This window comes from Carettochelys insculpta, chromosome 11, assembly GCF_033958435.1.
Source record: "Carettochelys insculpta isolate YL-2023 chromosome 11, ASM3395843v1, whole genome shotgun sequence".
Taxonomy (NCBI): domain Eukaryota; kingdom Metazoa; phylum Chordata; order Testudines; family Carettochelyidae; genus Carettochelys; species Carettochelys insculpta.
The window spans coordinates 41,499,415-41,516,566 of NC_134147.1; the positions used below are offsets into that span (position 1 = coordinate 41,499,415).

Consider the following 17,152-nt stretch of genomic DNA (forward strand, 5'->3'; position numbering starts at 1 on the left):
CTTCCCAGCTTCTACAGATGTATAATTAGACTGTACTTGAAGACCATCACACTGAAAACACTGACATAAACATGTCCTGCAACATGTGGCTACATTTACAACCATTTAAAACATTAAAATTAAAGCTGGCTGAAATATTTTTAAAATTCACACCTTCTAATATTGACACCCGTATTTAAATAAGGAATAGGCCCAGCTTTCCCTTTTTATCATTCTTAACAGTGAATAGACAAAGCTGTATGCCCTCCTATTAAAGCCTTTTTTGTACTGCTGAGTAAAATAATCAAATTGCCTGTCTTAATTTTCCTGGCTCTTTTAGAGCAGTGACCCCAGTTTCAGGTATTCAAAAACAGCAGTTAAGTTGTTTAAAAAAAAAATCAGAGCATTTTTTTTTTAAACACTGCATTTTGTTTTTGTAGAGGACAGGGCGTTCAGGCATTGTAATATGTCTTTTTTCAAAGTGAGTCCATGTAGTCAGTCCTGTAGGAATGCAGCTGGCAAAAATACACCTTGCTTGTATTCTTTACTACGGTCTTCCTTGCACCTGCAATTACCAAGTCATTGCAGGTGGCCCGGTGCTGGAAGACAGGGTGACCATACAACCAGTGTGACCAGGCAGGACACTTTTTCCCTCGTCAGTGCAGGAGAGGGAGGCAGTGGTTGCATGTACAACCCGAAAGTCCAAAGTTATTCTTGCACATCTGCGGATACCCACTGTGCACGGAAAGGTAGAGCAGCCGTGGCTGTGAAGGCGGCTCATTGCTGCAGGTAGAGCAGCGAGGGGGACACGAGTTTGTCTCTTGAACTGTGCGAATTTGTAGGTAGCCGTTCTATAGCCACGGGCGGTTGTTAACTTTGTTTCCGGGCAGGACTCCAGACGTTGTATTGCGAGCTCGGGTCGCTGGCCGGGACACGTACTAAACCAAGGCGAACAGAGACGAAAAATTACGGATGGGGTGGTCTTGAGTGAGAGCGAGGCTACGACCTTGCTGTCCGCCATGACGCATACCCAGGCGGAACTGTGGCGGGTCTTCGGCTTAGGAGCGAGGCCCGAGGCGGCGGCAAGTGGTTGAGCCCCCGTAGCTCTGGCGGCAGGGAGATCGGCGATCACGTGACCCCGCCCGGTTGGCTCACTGCGCAGGATTTGTTTGCGACGTGGAAGGGTGCTGCGCGCGCATGCGTGGGGCCCTCCCTCCCTCCGGCTCGGGGAAGCTGTGGTGTGGGGCTTTCTGACGTGTCTGAGGGACCGGCGCTGCGTTGCCCGCCTGGCCGCGGAGGGCCGGGGCCCCGCCGGGCGGGCGGGGATGAGCTGGTTCAACGCTTCCCAGCTCTCCAGCTTCGCTAAGCAGGCGCTGTCGCAGGCCCAGAAATCCATCGACAGGGTGCTGGACATCCAGGCTGAGGAGAGCCCTTGGGCCGAGGCCGTCACCCCCGACCATGGCGACGGTAGGTGGGAGAGCGACCGCGCCCCTCGCCAGGGAGTGGGCGGGGCAGACAGTGCGGGGCGGTCTCAGGTAGCCTTGCTGTGCCGGGCGGCGCCGCGCCCCTCAGTGGGGGGGTCTGAGCTGGACAGACACCCAGGGGTGCTCCGAGGTAGTCTCGCTGTGCTGTACCGCGCCTCTCAGTGGGGGGGTCTGAGCTGGATAGACAGCCCCGCGTGCCCTGAGGTAACCCCATTGTTCCTCTGGTACCGTGCTGCGCCGTGCCCCTCACCGGGGTGTCTGGGTGGGGCAAACAGCTCGGGGCGCCTTGGGGTACCGCTGCTGCTGTCTGGCATCCCCATTCTGCTGTGCTCCTCACGCAGGTGTCTGAGCTGGGCTGGCAGCACAGAGCACCTTGGAGTAACCCAGCTGTCGCGCTCTGCTGTGCTCCTCACTGCAGTGTTTGAAAGGGGCCATCAGCGAGGGGCTCCCTGGGGTAACTCGTTGTGCTGTGCCCTTCATGTGCATGTCCAGGCAGGGCGGGCATTGTGGACCATCCTGGGGCAACCCTGTTGTCTCCTGATGCCCCTCACTAGGGGGTGAGGAGTGGGCAGTATGGGGCTCTATGAGGTAACCCCACTTTCACCTAATACCTCCTGTACCCTCGTTTGGGGTGTCTGAAAGGGGCAGGCAGTGTGGGATACCTTCTGTCAGTGCACTGGGGTAATTCTGCTGTCCCATGGTACTCTTTGCTGTTTCTCTCACCAGTGACTGCAGTAGACAGTGTGGAGAGCTGTGGGGGTAGCCCTGCTGTCTTCTGGTTCCCTGCTCTGGGCCTCACTGGGGATGTCTGCATGGGGCACCTTTTCTGAGTGTACTGGGGTAATTTCACTGTCCTGGTAGCCACGCTCTGCTGTGCCCACTACCTTGTTTTCTGAACTGGGAAGATAAAGGTGGAGTCCCTGCTGTCCCCATTACCTACATACTGCTGTGCTTATTGGCTTGATATCTGAATTTGGCAGGAAATGGGGGGAACACGTTGTCTAAACGCACTGGGGTAACACTGTACTTGACCCCTTATACCCAGGTACTGCTGAGACAAAGGTTCCTCAGAAGGGGCATGGTTCTGTAGGAGAAACAGGGATGAGCAAACTTTTTGTGTTGGGCCCCCCCAACCTGTCTAATGTAATTCCAACTGACAAATTTTGGTTGTGTTCAAATGGAGGGGGGGGAAAAAAAACAAAAAGCCCTTTCAGTCTAGGTAAGAAAATAAGTATGAATAATGTAAGAACATTAATTGCTATATCAATGTGAATACACACACGTAAAAACAGTAACGTATATCAACATCTTTAATGAGATGGATGAGCCTGACACCCAGCAGCCTATCATGCTGTATCCTGGTTATGAAATTTCATGCCCCACCAAGGGGGCCTGCCCTCCACTTTGTGCACCCCTGTTTTAAGGTTCTTACAATCCAAGCCCATGGTTTTGAGCCTGTAGTCTGTGGACCCCTGTGCGTCTATCGACAATGTCTAAGGAGTCTGTGAAAGGTAGTTAAAAGTGGTTTTTAACCTCAGGCTGTTTGAGATTTCCAAAGGGTTCTGCACTTACATTCAAATACTTCTAGGGGGTCCTCAAATGAAAAAAAAGGTTTGAAAACTGCCGATCTAGGTAGCAGCTCAGAGGCTGTGTGAAGGCCGGGTTCTGCCCACCATTGTTCATACACATAGTGAGTGTAGTTTGAGGGCAGAGTATGACCCTAAGTATCAGACTTTAATTAAACACAGCCAGTGGGCTGTTTTCCATGCACATGAAAAATGGGGACCTTGGCAGATTCTTCTACAGTGAACTGAGGGATTAATTAATGGTAAATGTTCATTTGCTACAAGGCATGTTAACATGCTACATCATCCCTGGAGTGACTAGTTGGCAGAACCGTCTGTTTTCATATTTATTGTTATAGTGGGGCTGAGGTGGCTGCCTTGAAGACAAGTTCTATTTCTGCCTCTCTTGCAATGCTTTCTGTAGGTTTTTTAAAACTCTGGATTTATGTAGCCCCATTGGAGTTATTCAGAGCTCTTTGCAAACAATTACTTAATCTTTCTAATATGTTTACCCTATAACAGGTGTCTGACACAAGAGGCTTATTGCTTTCCCCAAAGATGTAAAATGGGGAATTGCTGGAACGCATATTTGTCTTTTTTCCTCTGCTCTTATTGATGGTACTCCCAATTTTAAATAATGGATACAATGGCAGTTTTCAGATCCTTTGCGTTACTTTGTGCATAAATCTTAAGTCATATAGTCAAGAAGTCTGTTAATTCATCTCTTTGTACAATGTGGGTGACAAGTGTGGAGAGAGAAATGGCTGAGTATTATGGTTTCTCTACAGCTCCTTTGTCAAATTCTGATATGGGTTGGACCTCTCTGGTCTGGCACCATTGGGACCTAAGCGGTCCTGAATGAGGGAGTTTGGTGGACCAAGTGAGGTAAATTCTAGCCTGTTACCTGCCAGCCCACGGGGTCTCCTGGGGTCTGTCTACAGACCCAGCTAGGTTCCTCTCCTGGCCATCACGTTGTGCTGCCAGCCCCAGCCATTCAGCTGCCTGGCTCTGGGCTGCAGGCCAGGTTCCAAGCTCTGCCGCTGCTGGGGTCCCGGCTCCGCCATCCAACCGTGGGTTCCGCTGCTGGTCACTGGCATCTCGGGGTTCTCTGGTCTGGCAACAGGATGAGTCCTGAATCAGAGAGGTTCAATGTGTATAGGCATCTCTTTCTGTACTCTGTTTGGGGAAACAGCAACGAAGGGTCCTGTGGCACCTTATAGACTAACAGAAAAGTGAGCATGAGCTTTCGTGAGCACAGACTCACTTCTTCAGATGCTGGTCTTGGAAATCTGAAGGGCCAGGTATAAATAAGCCAGAGCAAGGGTGGGGATAACAAGGTTAGCTCAGTCAGCAAGGGTGAGGCTTACTACCAGCAGTTGATCTGGAGGTGTGAACACCAAGGGAGGGGAAGCTGCTTCTGTATTTAGCCAGCCATTCGCAGTCTTTGTTTAAGCCTGAGCTGGGGGCATCGAATTTGCAGATGAATTGTAGCTCAGAAATTTCTCTTTGGAGTCTGGTCCTGAAATTTCTTTGCTGTAGGATAGCTACTTTCAAGTCTGCTACTGTGTGGCCTGGGAGATTGAAGTGCTCTCCTACGGGTTTTTGCATATTGCCATTTCTGATATCTGATTTGTGTGCATTTATTCTTTTACGTAGAGACTGTCCAGTTTGTTTGATGTATATAGCAGAGGGGCATTGCTGGCACATGATGGCATAAATTATATTGGTAGATGTGCAGCTGAATGAACCCACGATGGTGTGGCTGATCTAGTTAGGTCCTGTAATGGTGTTGCTGGTGTAGATATGTGGGCAGAGCTGGCAACGAGGTTTGTTGCATGGATGGGTCCCTGAGTTAGAGTGACTGTGGTGCGGTGTATAGTTGCTGGTTAGGATTTGCTTCAGGTTGGCAGGTTGTCTGTGGGCAAGGACTGGTGTGCCTCCCAAGGCCTGTGAAAGTGGGGGATCATTGTCCAGGATGGGTTGTAAATCCCTGATGATGCGCTGTAGCGGTTTTAGCTGAGGACTGTAGGTGATGGCTAGTGGTGTTCTGTTGGTTTCTGTCTTGGGCTTGTCCTGTAGTAAGAGGCTTCGTGGCACACGTCTGGCTCTGTTGATCTGTTTTTTCACTTCCTCAGGTGGGTATTGCAGTTTCAAGAGTGCTTGATAGAGATCCTGTAGGTGTTTGTCTCTGTCGGAGGGGTTGGAGCAAATGTGGTTATATCTTAGTGCTTGGCTGTAGACAATGGATCGTGTGGTGTGTCTGGAATGGAAGCTGGAGGCATGAAGGTAGGTGTAGCAGTCAGTAGGTTTACGGTACAGGGTGGTATTGATGTGGCCATCGTGTATTAGCACCGTGGTGTCCAGGAAGTGGATCACCTGTGTGGACTGTTCCAGGCTGAGCTTGATGTTGGGGTGAAAGTTGTTGAAGTCCCAGTGGAATTCCTCCAGAGTTTCCTTCCCATGAGTCCAGATGATGATGATGTTGCAATGTAGCTTCAGTAGAGACCGGATGTTAGTGGACGAGAGCTAAGGAAGCGCTGTTCCAGGTCAGCCATGAAAATATTGGCATATTGAGGGGCCATGCGGGTACCCATAGCTGTGCCGCTGATTTGAAGGTATATATTGTCGCCGCCAGCATCTGAAGAAGTGAGTCTGTGCTCATGAAAGCTCATGCTCAAAACTTTTCTGTTAGTCTATAAGGTGCCACGGGACCCTTCGTTGCTGTTACAGATCCAGACTAACACAGCTACCCCTCCGATGTTTGGGGAAAGTGGGGAGTAAAAGCTGTTTGCCCCATCAATCCCTATCCAGGTTCATAGAAATTCAATGGAATTTCATGTGAAAGTTAATGCACTTTATGGCAAAATTAACTATGGTAACTTCTTGCCTGCAAATTATCTGTTAAACAGATTTTTGAAACTTTATCGTTTATATAAAGCACAGAATTAATCAGGAATTTGAAAGAAAATTTGATCTTAAGTTACAGTCTCGAGTTTACTTGCATGTTAGGTTATATACTTTTCAAGGTGAAGAAGTCCTGATGTCTGACACTTTTAAAATTTGGAGTGTAAAATGAAGAGATTCGGGAAACTGTAATGGTAGTCAATATCCTGAGTACAAAAGTGTATATTTTGAGCATAATATAGCATTAAAACTGAGATAATGGTATGTTTACCGGGTGGAGTAAACTTGACTCTTTAACATATGAGAGTTGGTGAGGATTTTCCAAAGTGACGTGACACATAAACAAGGTTTAATATGTAAGAATTTCTATTTTTTTGAAAAGAAGTAGTAGCCATCTGTTAGATGGCTTCAGTATCATATTAAATTCTTGGGCGGTGGGGGTGGGTGTTCTGAGAAAAAGGTTTCACAAAATTCACTCTCTGCTTCATTTATTATTTTACCAAATAATTTTAAATGTTAATTGTTTTTGTGTTAAGAAATTCATAAGGACGTCAGTAAAAGTTATTCAGGGGTCATAAGCAAACTCTTTCTGGGCCACATAAAAAACACATTTTAGTGATTTAGGGCTTATTTTTAAAAATAAGCATATGTGTTGTCAAACTGTTGCCAGACTTTGAGATGCGCTGAATCCCAAGCGTTTTACACCAGGGGTAAAAAGAGCTTTTAGTGCTCAGCAATTTTAATGTCTTACTTAGTGATATCTACATTTAAAGTTTTGGTATGATGTAGTCAGTAATGTGCTAGTATAGCCATTACATTGAGAGTTTGAACTTACAGATTTTGAAGTAGTTTACTGTTTCATGCCTTAACTAAATGTTTACTGGTATGAATCTCTTTACATAGTTCTAAAATAAGTAGTGAGGTACCCCGTACTTTGACAATATGGCGGATATTTTGGAAACTAGCAGATGTACCTGGCATTGCTTGGCTCATTACCTAGAGTGTCTTTTTTGAAAATAAATTAAAAATTTACATGTTTTTTCCCCCAATGATAGTATTATTCCAAACATGAAGAAGAATTGAGGCTGAATTGAGGGCTCAGGGATGAGGAAGTGGTGGCTTAGTACAGAGGATTCTTGGGGGCTCAAGGCAGATAGTGTAGAAGTTAGGGCAGGGATCTCGGGAAAGGGATCTGAAAGTTGTGGGGAGAGGGCAGGAATTATCAGGGCCACTGGTGATAATGAGGGTGACACTGCTACAACAGCAGCTCCCCCTAGAGACCCAGGGCAGCACTCCCTAGCCAGTGACAACTCCTAGGAGGGAGGGATCTGGGGTTAGGTGCTTACCGGGTGGGGGCTGGGGCTCTGCAGGCTGGCCCTGGCTTCCAGCTGCCTGCCCCCCACCCATAGCCTGCTGCCTGTGGGGAGGGTAGCAGTTTGGGGGCAGCCCCTATCCTGCAGCTGTCCCTAAGGCCTGCAGCTGCAGGGGATCCTTGCATGGGGTAGTGGCCGCTCAGTCCTGCAGCCTGTTCAGGGTGGGACAGCACTCTGCGGGCTGACTCCAGCCTTGTATTGGTCTGGACGGGGTGCCACTTTGGGGGCTACCTCCAGTGGTTCCCTCCCTTTTGCAGCCTGTTTGGTAGAGTGCTCCAGGTGCTGGCCAGGCTCTGGGGGCTGCCCTCAGCTTCCAGTGGCCACCGCACTTGGCCAGAAGGCTGCAGGGGAAGCTCTTGGAGGTGCTTCCAGCCTCCAGTGAGCTCATCTTCCCCTGTAGGCTGCTGGCGCAGGGAGTGGGCTCTGAATGGTTGCCTCTTCCCCCCGCCTGTACTGTTGTGGCCTGCAGGCTGTCTAGGTGGGGAGCTAGACTCTGGAGGCATCCCCACCCTCCAGCAGCCCTTCCACAGCCTGCAGGCTTTCTGGGGATGGGTCAGGCTGCAGGGGCTAACCCTTCCAGCTGCCCCTTTTGGAACTTCAGGCTGTCTGGGGAAAAGGGCAGAGCCAGGGGGAAAAGCAGCCTTTTGGAACTTCAGGCTGTCTGGGGAAGGGGCGGAGCCAGGCTCCAGGGGATTGCTCCTCTTCTGCTAGCCACCTATGCTTTGCAGGCTTGTGAGGGGGAAGCTTTGGTGGGATGGTCCCCTGCAGCTGACACCCCCCACACATAGTTTGCAGGCTGTCTAGGGGGGGACAGGCTCTGGGTTTGGGGCAAGGGAACTACCTACTCAATCTTTGTGGCAGACAAGGTGGTGGAGCCCTAGCACTGCTGGCCTCTCTCGGTTCTGAATCTGCCTCCAGTGGTCACTCTCAGACTGCCCCCAGACCCAAACCACCCCCTCAAACACTGTGGCAGGAGCTGAAAGAATAGGACTCAGTTTACTGGCCAGATCCCTCCTGCTAGCCATTAAACCAATTAAATTGAATTATACTCCAGTGTTTCTCAACCTTTTTTATAAAGTACTTTTTTTGTTTGAAAAAGGGGTAAGTACCCCAGTACCCACAATTTGAACATGCAAAACCCCCTATCTCTCCTCCCCTCTCCAGAGCCAGATAGCCCCAGCCCTCTGCTTTAAACCAATCCCCCTCGGTCCCCAGAGTCAGGCACCCCCAGCTCTCCCCCCACTCTAAACAAATGCCCCCTCCCTCGCATGTCAGGCATCCTCAGCACGGACTGAATGGGACGACTTAACAGAGCTGCCACCACCTCAGGAGCAGCAGGAGCCACGCGAGCCAGGACCTGAGCTGCATCCGCACTGGGGCTCCGGCTGGAGCCGCGCCATCCAGAGCGGTGAAGTGCGCCAGCAGGAGCTGCTCTAGTCACAGCCAGGGCCTGTGTGAACTGTGCCAGAAAAAATGGCAGTGCTGCCTTTGACATAGGCAGAATATAAAGACTTTACAGGCCAGATTGCGGGCTGTGGGTTGGACACCTCTGCTCTAAACTATGTAGATTATTCTTGAGCCACATTCTGTTCCATATTGTCTTATGAGTTACTGCATTTAGGACACTACTAAAATTTGCAAAGAAAATTCTTCACAGCCAATGTAACGTGTACTAGCCGGAGAACAAAATCAGAAGTTAATATGGGAGAGGAGACTCCCTGATTAAGTCCAAGGCAAACAGTTGCAGTACCTTGTTGCTGTGGGGTAGCACTGAGGAGCGAGCAGAGTTAATCTAACTGGATTCTATTTGGTTTTACTGTTGCCCCACTGAACTGATTTCAGCAACAGGGAAAACAAAGGAATGTTGTCTAAGTTTAACCCAATTTGAGAGGGTTAGGAACAGCCCTGCAGGCAGTGTTGTGGGTCAGCTGCCTCAAAAAGTTGGTTCCTGTGGTTTCTGTTTGGAAATTTATTATCACAACTGTAAAGACTATAATCTTGTAGTCCTAAATCCTTCAAAAATTGAAAGACAAGGCTGTCTTAGTTGTGAAAATTGATTTTCCTTTTGCTGGGGATGGAATTTTTTTTTAATTAACCCTGATAATTTCAGTTAGCTGTTTTCTGGTCTGCTTAATATGCTAAACTTCAGTGTGTGCAGATCACTGACATTAGCCTACTCACTACAGTCAGTAAGTAATACTACCTCTCTACTCTCCCCTGCTCTGCTCTGCTTTCCTTTCCATCTTGGAACAGATGTTGGAATTGGTCTTATGATTTTTAATACACTTGGACCTAATTTACCCTCTCTATACTTCTGATACCTTTGTTCAGCTGGTTCTCGGATCTTGGTATAATTCTTGCCTACCTTCCTGTTCCCCCCCCCTTGGCTTTCCACAGTTGCTGGGAAGAAAAGTAATTTTCATCCGTGTTAAAACAAAAAAGCTGTCCAGTAGCACTTTAAAGTGCTACTGGACAGCTTTTTTGTTTTGATAGTATATAGTCTAGCACAGCTTTCTCTCTGTTACTATTCATCTGTGGTGCTCTGCCTTTTGAGAGCTCCTTCTTTACATACTAAGCCACAGACTGGAGCCATAATGATTCAACTTTGACAATCAATTGTAAAATGTAAGGTTGCAATAGCAGTAAAAGATACTATAGCGATCCATAAATCTTCTTTCATGCTGAACGTTCAACCTCATCTGACTTTGTTAATTTTTCTGTATTGTTGCATCTGACTGTGCAAGTACTGCTTGTTGCTGTAACCTTTATATTTAGGTGTTTTCCATGTGGTTGATTTTCTTTACTTTTTTTTTTTAGGAACAAATTCCCTTACACTTGGAGGATGGGATACTTCTTCCTGGGGATTAAACTCAAATATAGAACCTCAAAGTCAGCCAATATCACCAACGGCAATTACCAAACCAGTTAGGAGGACTGTGGTGGATGAATCTGAGAATTTCTTCAGTGCCTTTCTCTCACCAACAGATGTTCAGAATGTTCAGCAGAGTCCAGTAGTGTTTAAACCTCCAACCAAATCACAGCAACCCAAAGAAGTGAAAAGCACTTTAAAGGAATCTCTGCACAGCAGTCAGCAAGGAACAGTAGAAACAGAGACAAACGTAAAAGATGCTTCTGTGTCTGGTCTAGTAGAGCTGAAAAATCTTGATGTTCCCCCAGAAACATTAGAAGAAAGTTCTGTACTTGAAACTGAGGCTAAGCATGAAGAGGAGAATACAAACAAAGGCACTGAGGTTAAGCTGACCATCCCAGATGTCAAAGTACCTGAAGTTGCCGTTAATGTGAAGTCTAATGCAGGAAATGATGCATCAGGAAGTGCTCCTGACAGCCCTGCACAATCTCTTGCTACTGCAGAGACAAAGGATCTGGGCTTGGAAAATAAGGAACAAAAAAATGAGGACAGACAAAGCAACACACCTTCACCTCCTATTAGCACTTTCTCCTCAGGGACATCCACAACTAGTGATATTGAAGTTTTGGATCATGAAAGTGTAATAAGTGAGAGCTCAGTAAGTTCAAGACAAGAAGCTGCAGATTCAAAATCCAGTCTTCATCTGATGCAAACTTCCTTTCAGCTCTTATCAACATCTGCCTGTACTGAGTATAATCATTTAGATGACTTTCAGAAACTGACTGAGAGTTGCAGCTCCTCTGATGCTTTTGAAAGAATTGATTCGTTCAGTGTGCAGTCGTTGGATAGCAGAAGTGTAAGTGAAATCAATTCAGATGACGAATTATCAGGAAGAGGTTGTGCTTCAGCATCTCTCGTGGTTAGCCCTTTAACACCAAAGGCTGAGATGGCTGACTCCGTGAAAAGTAAATCTAAACAAGAAATGAATGAGACACACATTGTACATATGGAGGAAGCAGAAATGGAGGAAAGTGGAAGAAGTGCAACTCCGGTTAACTCTGAGCAACCAGATGTTTTGGTTGCTGCTATACAACCTGATGAAGAAGAGATTGTGAAAGAGGAGGTTGTGGTGCCACATCAAGGTGCTGAAAAGATACCTAATAGGAACTGTGAAAAGGAGGAGCTTTGCAAGGTAACTACAGTATATAGTACACAACATGTGTTCTGTGAACTACATTCATCCCAGTTGTGAGTGAGTGAAGCTGCCTTGATCTTGACCCTCAGGCATTGACTTAGACCTCAGCCAAATAAGTCCATAGTGTGTCATTCTGTGCTCATGGAAAATTCTTTGATCCTGCAATATAAGACTCCCATTTTTCCTAGGGTGGATCGATTTTAAATCACAATCAGGAGAAAAAACATTTATTTAAATGGTTTTCCCATTAAAAATTATTCACAAATTTTGTAATGGGGAAAATCTGATCACTAAAACATGTTCATTTACAGCATCTAGAACCATGGTATCCAATACAGTATACTTTGTGTAACTTTTAAATTAACTTGATAGTTAATTTAAGTAGTACATAATCCTCATTATCTGTGTCAAGCAGGTGTAGTAGCAGAACATTCAGAATAAGATCTAAGTCACACACAGAAACACAGTAGCACTTAGCACACGCAAACATAATATCAGTTTATTTTATTAAAGAAAATCTTAAATGTTGTACAACTATTTCACATTTGCTGTTGCAGCAGTCTCTTAAGTTGCTGGCTGACAGTTGCCCTTCAACTCCTTTTTTTAATTTTCAAATGTTATTAATTCGTAACAGTCTGGTCATGACAATATTAATGTACAGTGTCATTAAAACTTCTACTACTACTGTTCCAACTATCATTTTGATTAATAGACTGAAATAGAAATAGTTTTTCTTTTCTTTTCTTTTTTTTTTTTTTTTTTTTTTCAACCCCCAGTTGATTTCTTAGCTTTGAGTGAATAATGCCAAACTATGAAAATATTCTTGTGCCTGCAGAGGAAGCTACTGATCTGAAAAGTTGGCTTTGCAGCTGAAGGTACTCTTTCAAGGTGCCTAGTTAATGATTTCCACCAATTCATGGGAGTGACTTTGTTCACAACCTCATCAGTACATATTTATTTATTAAATGATTTTCTTCCAGCCATGACATTTATGATGATTGATGTAACAGAGGAGTGATTTTGAGATGCCCATGCCATGGCAGCAGCATCCTCTTCAGAAGCTAAGCATCTACTTTCATATCTGGGGTGGAAAATGTTCACAAGGAAAAGAGATAAAGTTAGTGGTTGAGCCATTGTCCTCTTTCTTACCTGTAGTTTAACTTTCTGCTGAGGTTTTTCTTTTGTCAATGTCCCTTGAAGCACCTTTCAAATTTTGAGAGCCCTTGCAATTCTGCAGCAATTTATCTGAAGTTTAGGGCTATGAATATAGGCTTCCTATACTGAGCACATCCCTGGCACTCCTCATGTTACACACTTTGAGATGTGTCCATCTAGTTTATCACAGTTTTCTTCATAAAGTTTTGTGAAATTAGTGTAATCTTTGATACATTGTTCAAAACAATCAAACACAGAAATGAATTGAAGATCTTGGGGGCGGGAGTTAGTTTGGATTCTCTTGCTGTCTTCAGTAAAGCTGAAACAGAATGCTTGTTATGGAACTATTTTGTGACTTGTATTGCTGGAGAGGATGTATTTATTTGGCTAAAGGATGCATTAAATGGGCCCTGCAGCCAATGTTCTCAAGACATATCCTTCTACTTCTTCTAAGTATCTTTTAATCTTTCCCACATTTGTAGCATTATCTGTGACAAAAGTGCACCTGTAACAGTTACGTTTTTGTTCATGGTTTATTACTGCTCTCACTGCCACTTCTTTTTAATCTTTTGTTGTGTGGGCATTTCCCGATGTATCAATTGCTTCTGAAAGATATGCAACCCAAATTTCTGTTGTCACACAGACACGTATTACTGGATCATTGTGTACGTTGCTGCTTCCACATTTCTCTTTCTCAGAGCCATGGCCCTGCTCCAGGTCTAGCGGGTAAGGGATACAGACAGGGATAAGTGAGGGGCATGAGGTACAGAGGTCAGGGGCAGCTTTTTCTGATTTTTCAGCAGCCCTGCTATGAAAAATGTGCTAGTGCCACTGCCTCGCTTAGAGAAGTGTTACACTGGAAAGATGCAAATGACCTAGTTTTTGTCATTAGCAAATACTTCAGAAAGACTACGCAAACTAGGTTTTTAGGGTCAAGAAGGGAAACGTTAATGAATATTGACTAGCAAAAATTAAATAACTAAAATAAGTACAAATGTGATAGCTCACTTAATTATACAAAAGGGAGAACTTAGAGAGGAAGTGCTCTCTAAATGCTCCAGCAGATAAGACATCGGACTGGAAAGTGAGAGACTTGAGTTCTGTTCCCAGTTCTGCCACTGACCTGCTGTGTAACCTTGTAAAAACACTTTCTTCCTTGTCTCTTACCCTTCCCAGCCTTTGTTTTTTAAATTGTTGGTGGTTTGGGGGAAATCAATTTCTGCAGTGCCTGGCACAGTTGAGCCTGTTTTTATTTGGGAATCAAAGCGTAGCAGTAATACAATAAACCCTCGAGTTATGTGGCGGTTGTGTTCTTGCAACCCCACGCATAACTCAGATTTTCGCACAGGTTGTTGGGGGGAGAGAACCAGGTTGCAGCCTGGTTTCTGTCTCCCTTGCACTTCCGGGACCCAGGAAACTGACCAGCGCATGGCTTCCCATTTCTGCCAGTGCAAGGCAGCTGGTAACCTGGCTGCTGCTGGGTTCCCAGGTCGCCTCTACTTGCGGGACCAGGAAACTTGGGGAAGGGGTCACAAAGCAGCTTCAAGTTGCGCTTAACTCATATTAAAGCGAGTTATACGCAATTTGAAGCCATGTATTTTGAGGATTAATTGTATTTGAGAGTTTACTGTATTGCTATTAATAACAGCTAAGGGAACAAGAAGACCTGTGGTACCTTATAGACTAACAGATATTTTGGAGCACAAGCTTTTGCGGGCAAGACCCTCTTCATCAGATGCAGACCCAGAGCTGGACATAATATTGCAGTTGAGCCCTAATCAGCACAAAATTGAGCAGAAGAATTACTTCTCATGTCTTGTGTACAACACTCCTGTTAACACATGCCAGAGTATTTTTTCTGCAACAGTATCACACTGTTGATTTCATATTTAGCTTGTGGTCCACTCTGACCCTTAGATCCCTTTCTGTAGTATGTGTTTCCTCGACAGTCATTTGTATGCGTGGAACTGATTTTTCCTTTCCAAGTGGAGTACTTCGCTTTTGTCCTTTATTGAATTGAACTGCTATTGAATTTAATTGGAGCTTTCACTGAGCCCGAACTTGCTTTTGTTTAAAGTCTAGAAAACTAAATAGATTCTCAAAAGGTCCAGATTCTGTTTCTGGGATCATTAGATGTAAAAGCTTCCCATTTTTCGTTGACTTCAAAATAAATGTTCCTAAAAGCATCAAAACAATTCCAACCTCAGAATAAGTTAGAAAAAATACATGTTCCCATCATTTAAGTGTTTTTGATCTTCATGTCTTAAAATTTTATTCAGATGATTGATTTGTTGACTGAGAAGCTGGAGAAGAGGGAAGCACAATTACTGAGTATTAGTAAGGAGAAGGCAAGCCTGGAAGAAACCTATGATAACCTGAAAGAGTAAGTATCAAAGTACAGACACTTCTGGGTGCAAGTGTTCTGCTTGTAAATGCTAAATTGTAACTTTTCGTAACAAAAATGGGAAGCTCCTTACATAGGATACAGTAAAGCAAGTATTTTTCACTAGAGTTTAAACAACTGTTTAATATCAGGCCAATTTCACAAACAGTGTGAAGTCATGTTTTTAATTTAATATACTATTTGTTGTCTTTTACTTAGTGTAATTCTCTTGTACTAAACATATATATTTCCTCATTCATTAGCAGAGCTTGATTAGAGGATGTGTTTTAGATAAAACATTGAAGTGCCAACATTTGTTACACTACTTAATTCACTAATTGGTGAATATCTTCTAAATACTTGTGTTTCTGATGGTATTGCTACTTAAAGTTTATTAGAAGAGCTTGGTGAATGCAATTTGAAATGTCAACATAACCGTAAAGCTATTCAAAAATGTTTTAAATGTAGTGAATTGTTCAGAGTGAAAGAAGAGAGCAGTAGCATTTCATCTCTGAAAGAGGAGTTTACTCAGCGAATAGCAGATGCTGAAAAGAAGGTTCAGCTAGCATGCAAAGAGAGGGATGCAGCTAAAAAGGTAATCAGCTTCCTAGCTGAATTAGTATTTATAACAATAAAAAGTGCCAGCTTCCCTTCGGAGCATATCATAAAGAGGAGGTTGGGGAAAATGTGAAATTTACAGGAGCCACTGTGAAGTAACTTAAAGATCAGTATAAAGATTGTTGTTGTTGTTCATTAGGGAGGGTAGTGGGGGGTATTATGGTGTTTTGAGGGAGGCACCACAAGATCTGAGAGAGAAATGTTTATGATTGTTGTAGAAAAAGAAAAGAGTTTGGGGATTTGAATAGCCACTGCTCAAACACTAAAACGTTTTGCAAAAAGTAATTAAATAGCATAATTGTTTGAAAATTTTCTTAGCAAAACTCATTCAGCATTTGTATTTCTGTGGGCACCAGTATGGAGGTGTGACCAAGGAGTTGAGAAGGGGCTAGGAGCTGAAGCAGAGGGTTGGGGTGCGGGTTCTGGCTGGGGGTGCACACTTGAGAGTGTGGCAGGGATAAGAGGCTGCCTGGGGCAGGGGCCAGAGGACTCCCTGCAGCCTTCTCCCCATCAATGGCAGCCCCAGGGTTGGAGCCAAAGGACTCCCAGGCAGCAGTAGCCCTGAGATCAGGTGAAAGGCCCTCAACAGACTCGCACGTCCCATGTGCGTCTCTTCAGGTCCTTGTGGTTGTACCGCTGCGTGGCCCTTCATAGCTTGCCACATGGCTACACAGCTTAGGTGGAAGTATTCATCAATTGTGAGCACAGAAGGGACCACTGTGATCATCTAGTCTGGCCTTCTGCTTAATATAGGCTATAGAACATCCAAAAAATAGTCGGGTGTTGGTGAACTTAAAAGGTTGAAAACTACTGATGTAAAGTCTTTATAGAAATCTGAGAAGCTGTAGTTTATTTGGGGCCATTTCTGTTTTTCCCAGTGGATAAAAGAGCCACGTAATATAACATGTTTTTTTTTAAACCTAGCAGTATTTATAAATAATACAAAGTATTTCCCTATTCTTAGGAAGTAAAGACTGTTAAAGAAGAATTGGCAACTAGACTAAATTGCAATGAAACTGCTGAGCTGTTGAAGGAGAAGGATGAACAAATCAATGGATTAATGCAAGAAGGTAAAGTTGGTAAACGTGTTACAGTAAATATCTTTTTAAAATGTCTTAATGTATTTTCTTATTTTTGACCTTGCAAGAAAATGCATGTTATTTCAAATATCTTCTATGTGTGGAGGATATTTGAGAAATTACTTTCATACTTACCTGTACCTTTTTAAACCTCAAAAGAGGTGGGGCATAGTGTACCCCAAATTTAATGGAAGAATTTGAGACTTTCCACCCACTGTCTCAACTTTCTGATTGACAAAGGAGCTCCACACCTATAAAACATCTACACTCAGGTATAAATGTAAATATTTTCCTCTGTCACAAACAGAATGAGCTCAGAAGCTTGGAACATGCTCATCTACATTAGGAAAATGAGACTTATGACAGCAGGTGTCAAATTGTCGATCTACCTTATCCCCTGAAACAGTGTTCCGAAAAAATATCTAGTACCTTTTGCTTGAATGGGTGTTGGCATCTATCAAGTTCACTTTCAGTTTTTCAGAGCCCTTGGTGGAGTCGAAAGATGCCATTTTTGAGAACCTTAGTGCAAGAGAGACAAAAGGTAGGCT

At 44.6% G+C, this 17,152-nt stretch overlaps 1 protein-coding gene across 4 annotated transcripts in view; it reads left to right on the forward strand.

Annotated features, from left to right (window-relative positions):
* The first annotated feature begins 1,191 nt into the window (after positions 1-1,191).
* Positions 1,192-17,152, forward strand: part of TMF1 (TATA element modulatory factor 1) — a 40,433-nt gene continuing 24,472 nt past the window's right edge. For all 4 annotated transcript variants that reach the window (XM_075005208.1, XM_075005207.1, XM_075005206.1 and 1 more), the window contains exons 1-5: positions 1,192-1,446; positions 10,123-11,366; positions 14,804-14,907; positions 15,376-15,502; positions 16,490-16,595. In XM_075005208.1, the coding sequence (XP_074861309.1) occupies positions 1,305-1,446; positions 10,123-11,366; positions 14,804-14,907; positions 15,376-15,502; positions 16,490-16,595 (1,723 nt within the window). In that variant the 5' untranslated portion in view covers positions 1,192-1,304. The remainder of the gene's footprint in view (positions 1,447-10,122; positions 11,367-14,803; positions 14,908-15,375; positions 15,503-16,489; positions 16,596-17,152) is intronic.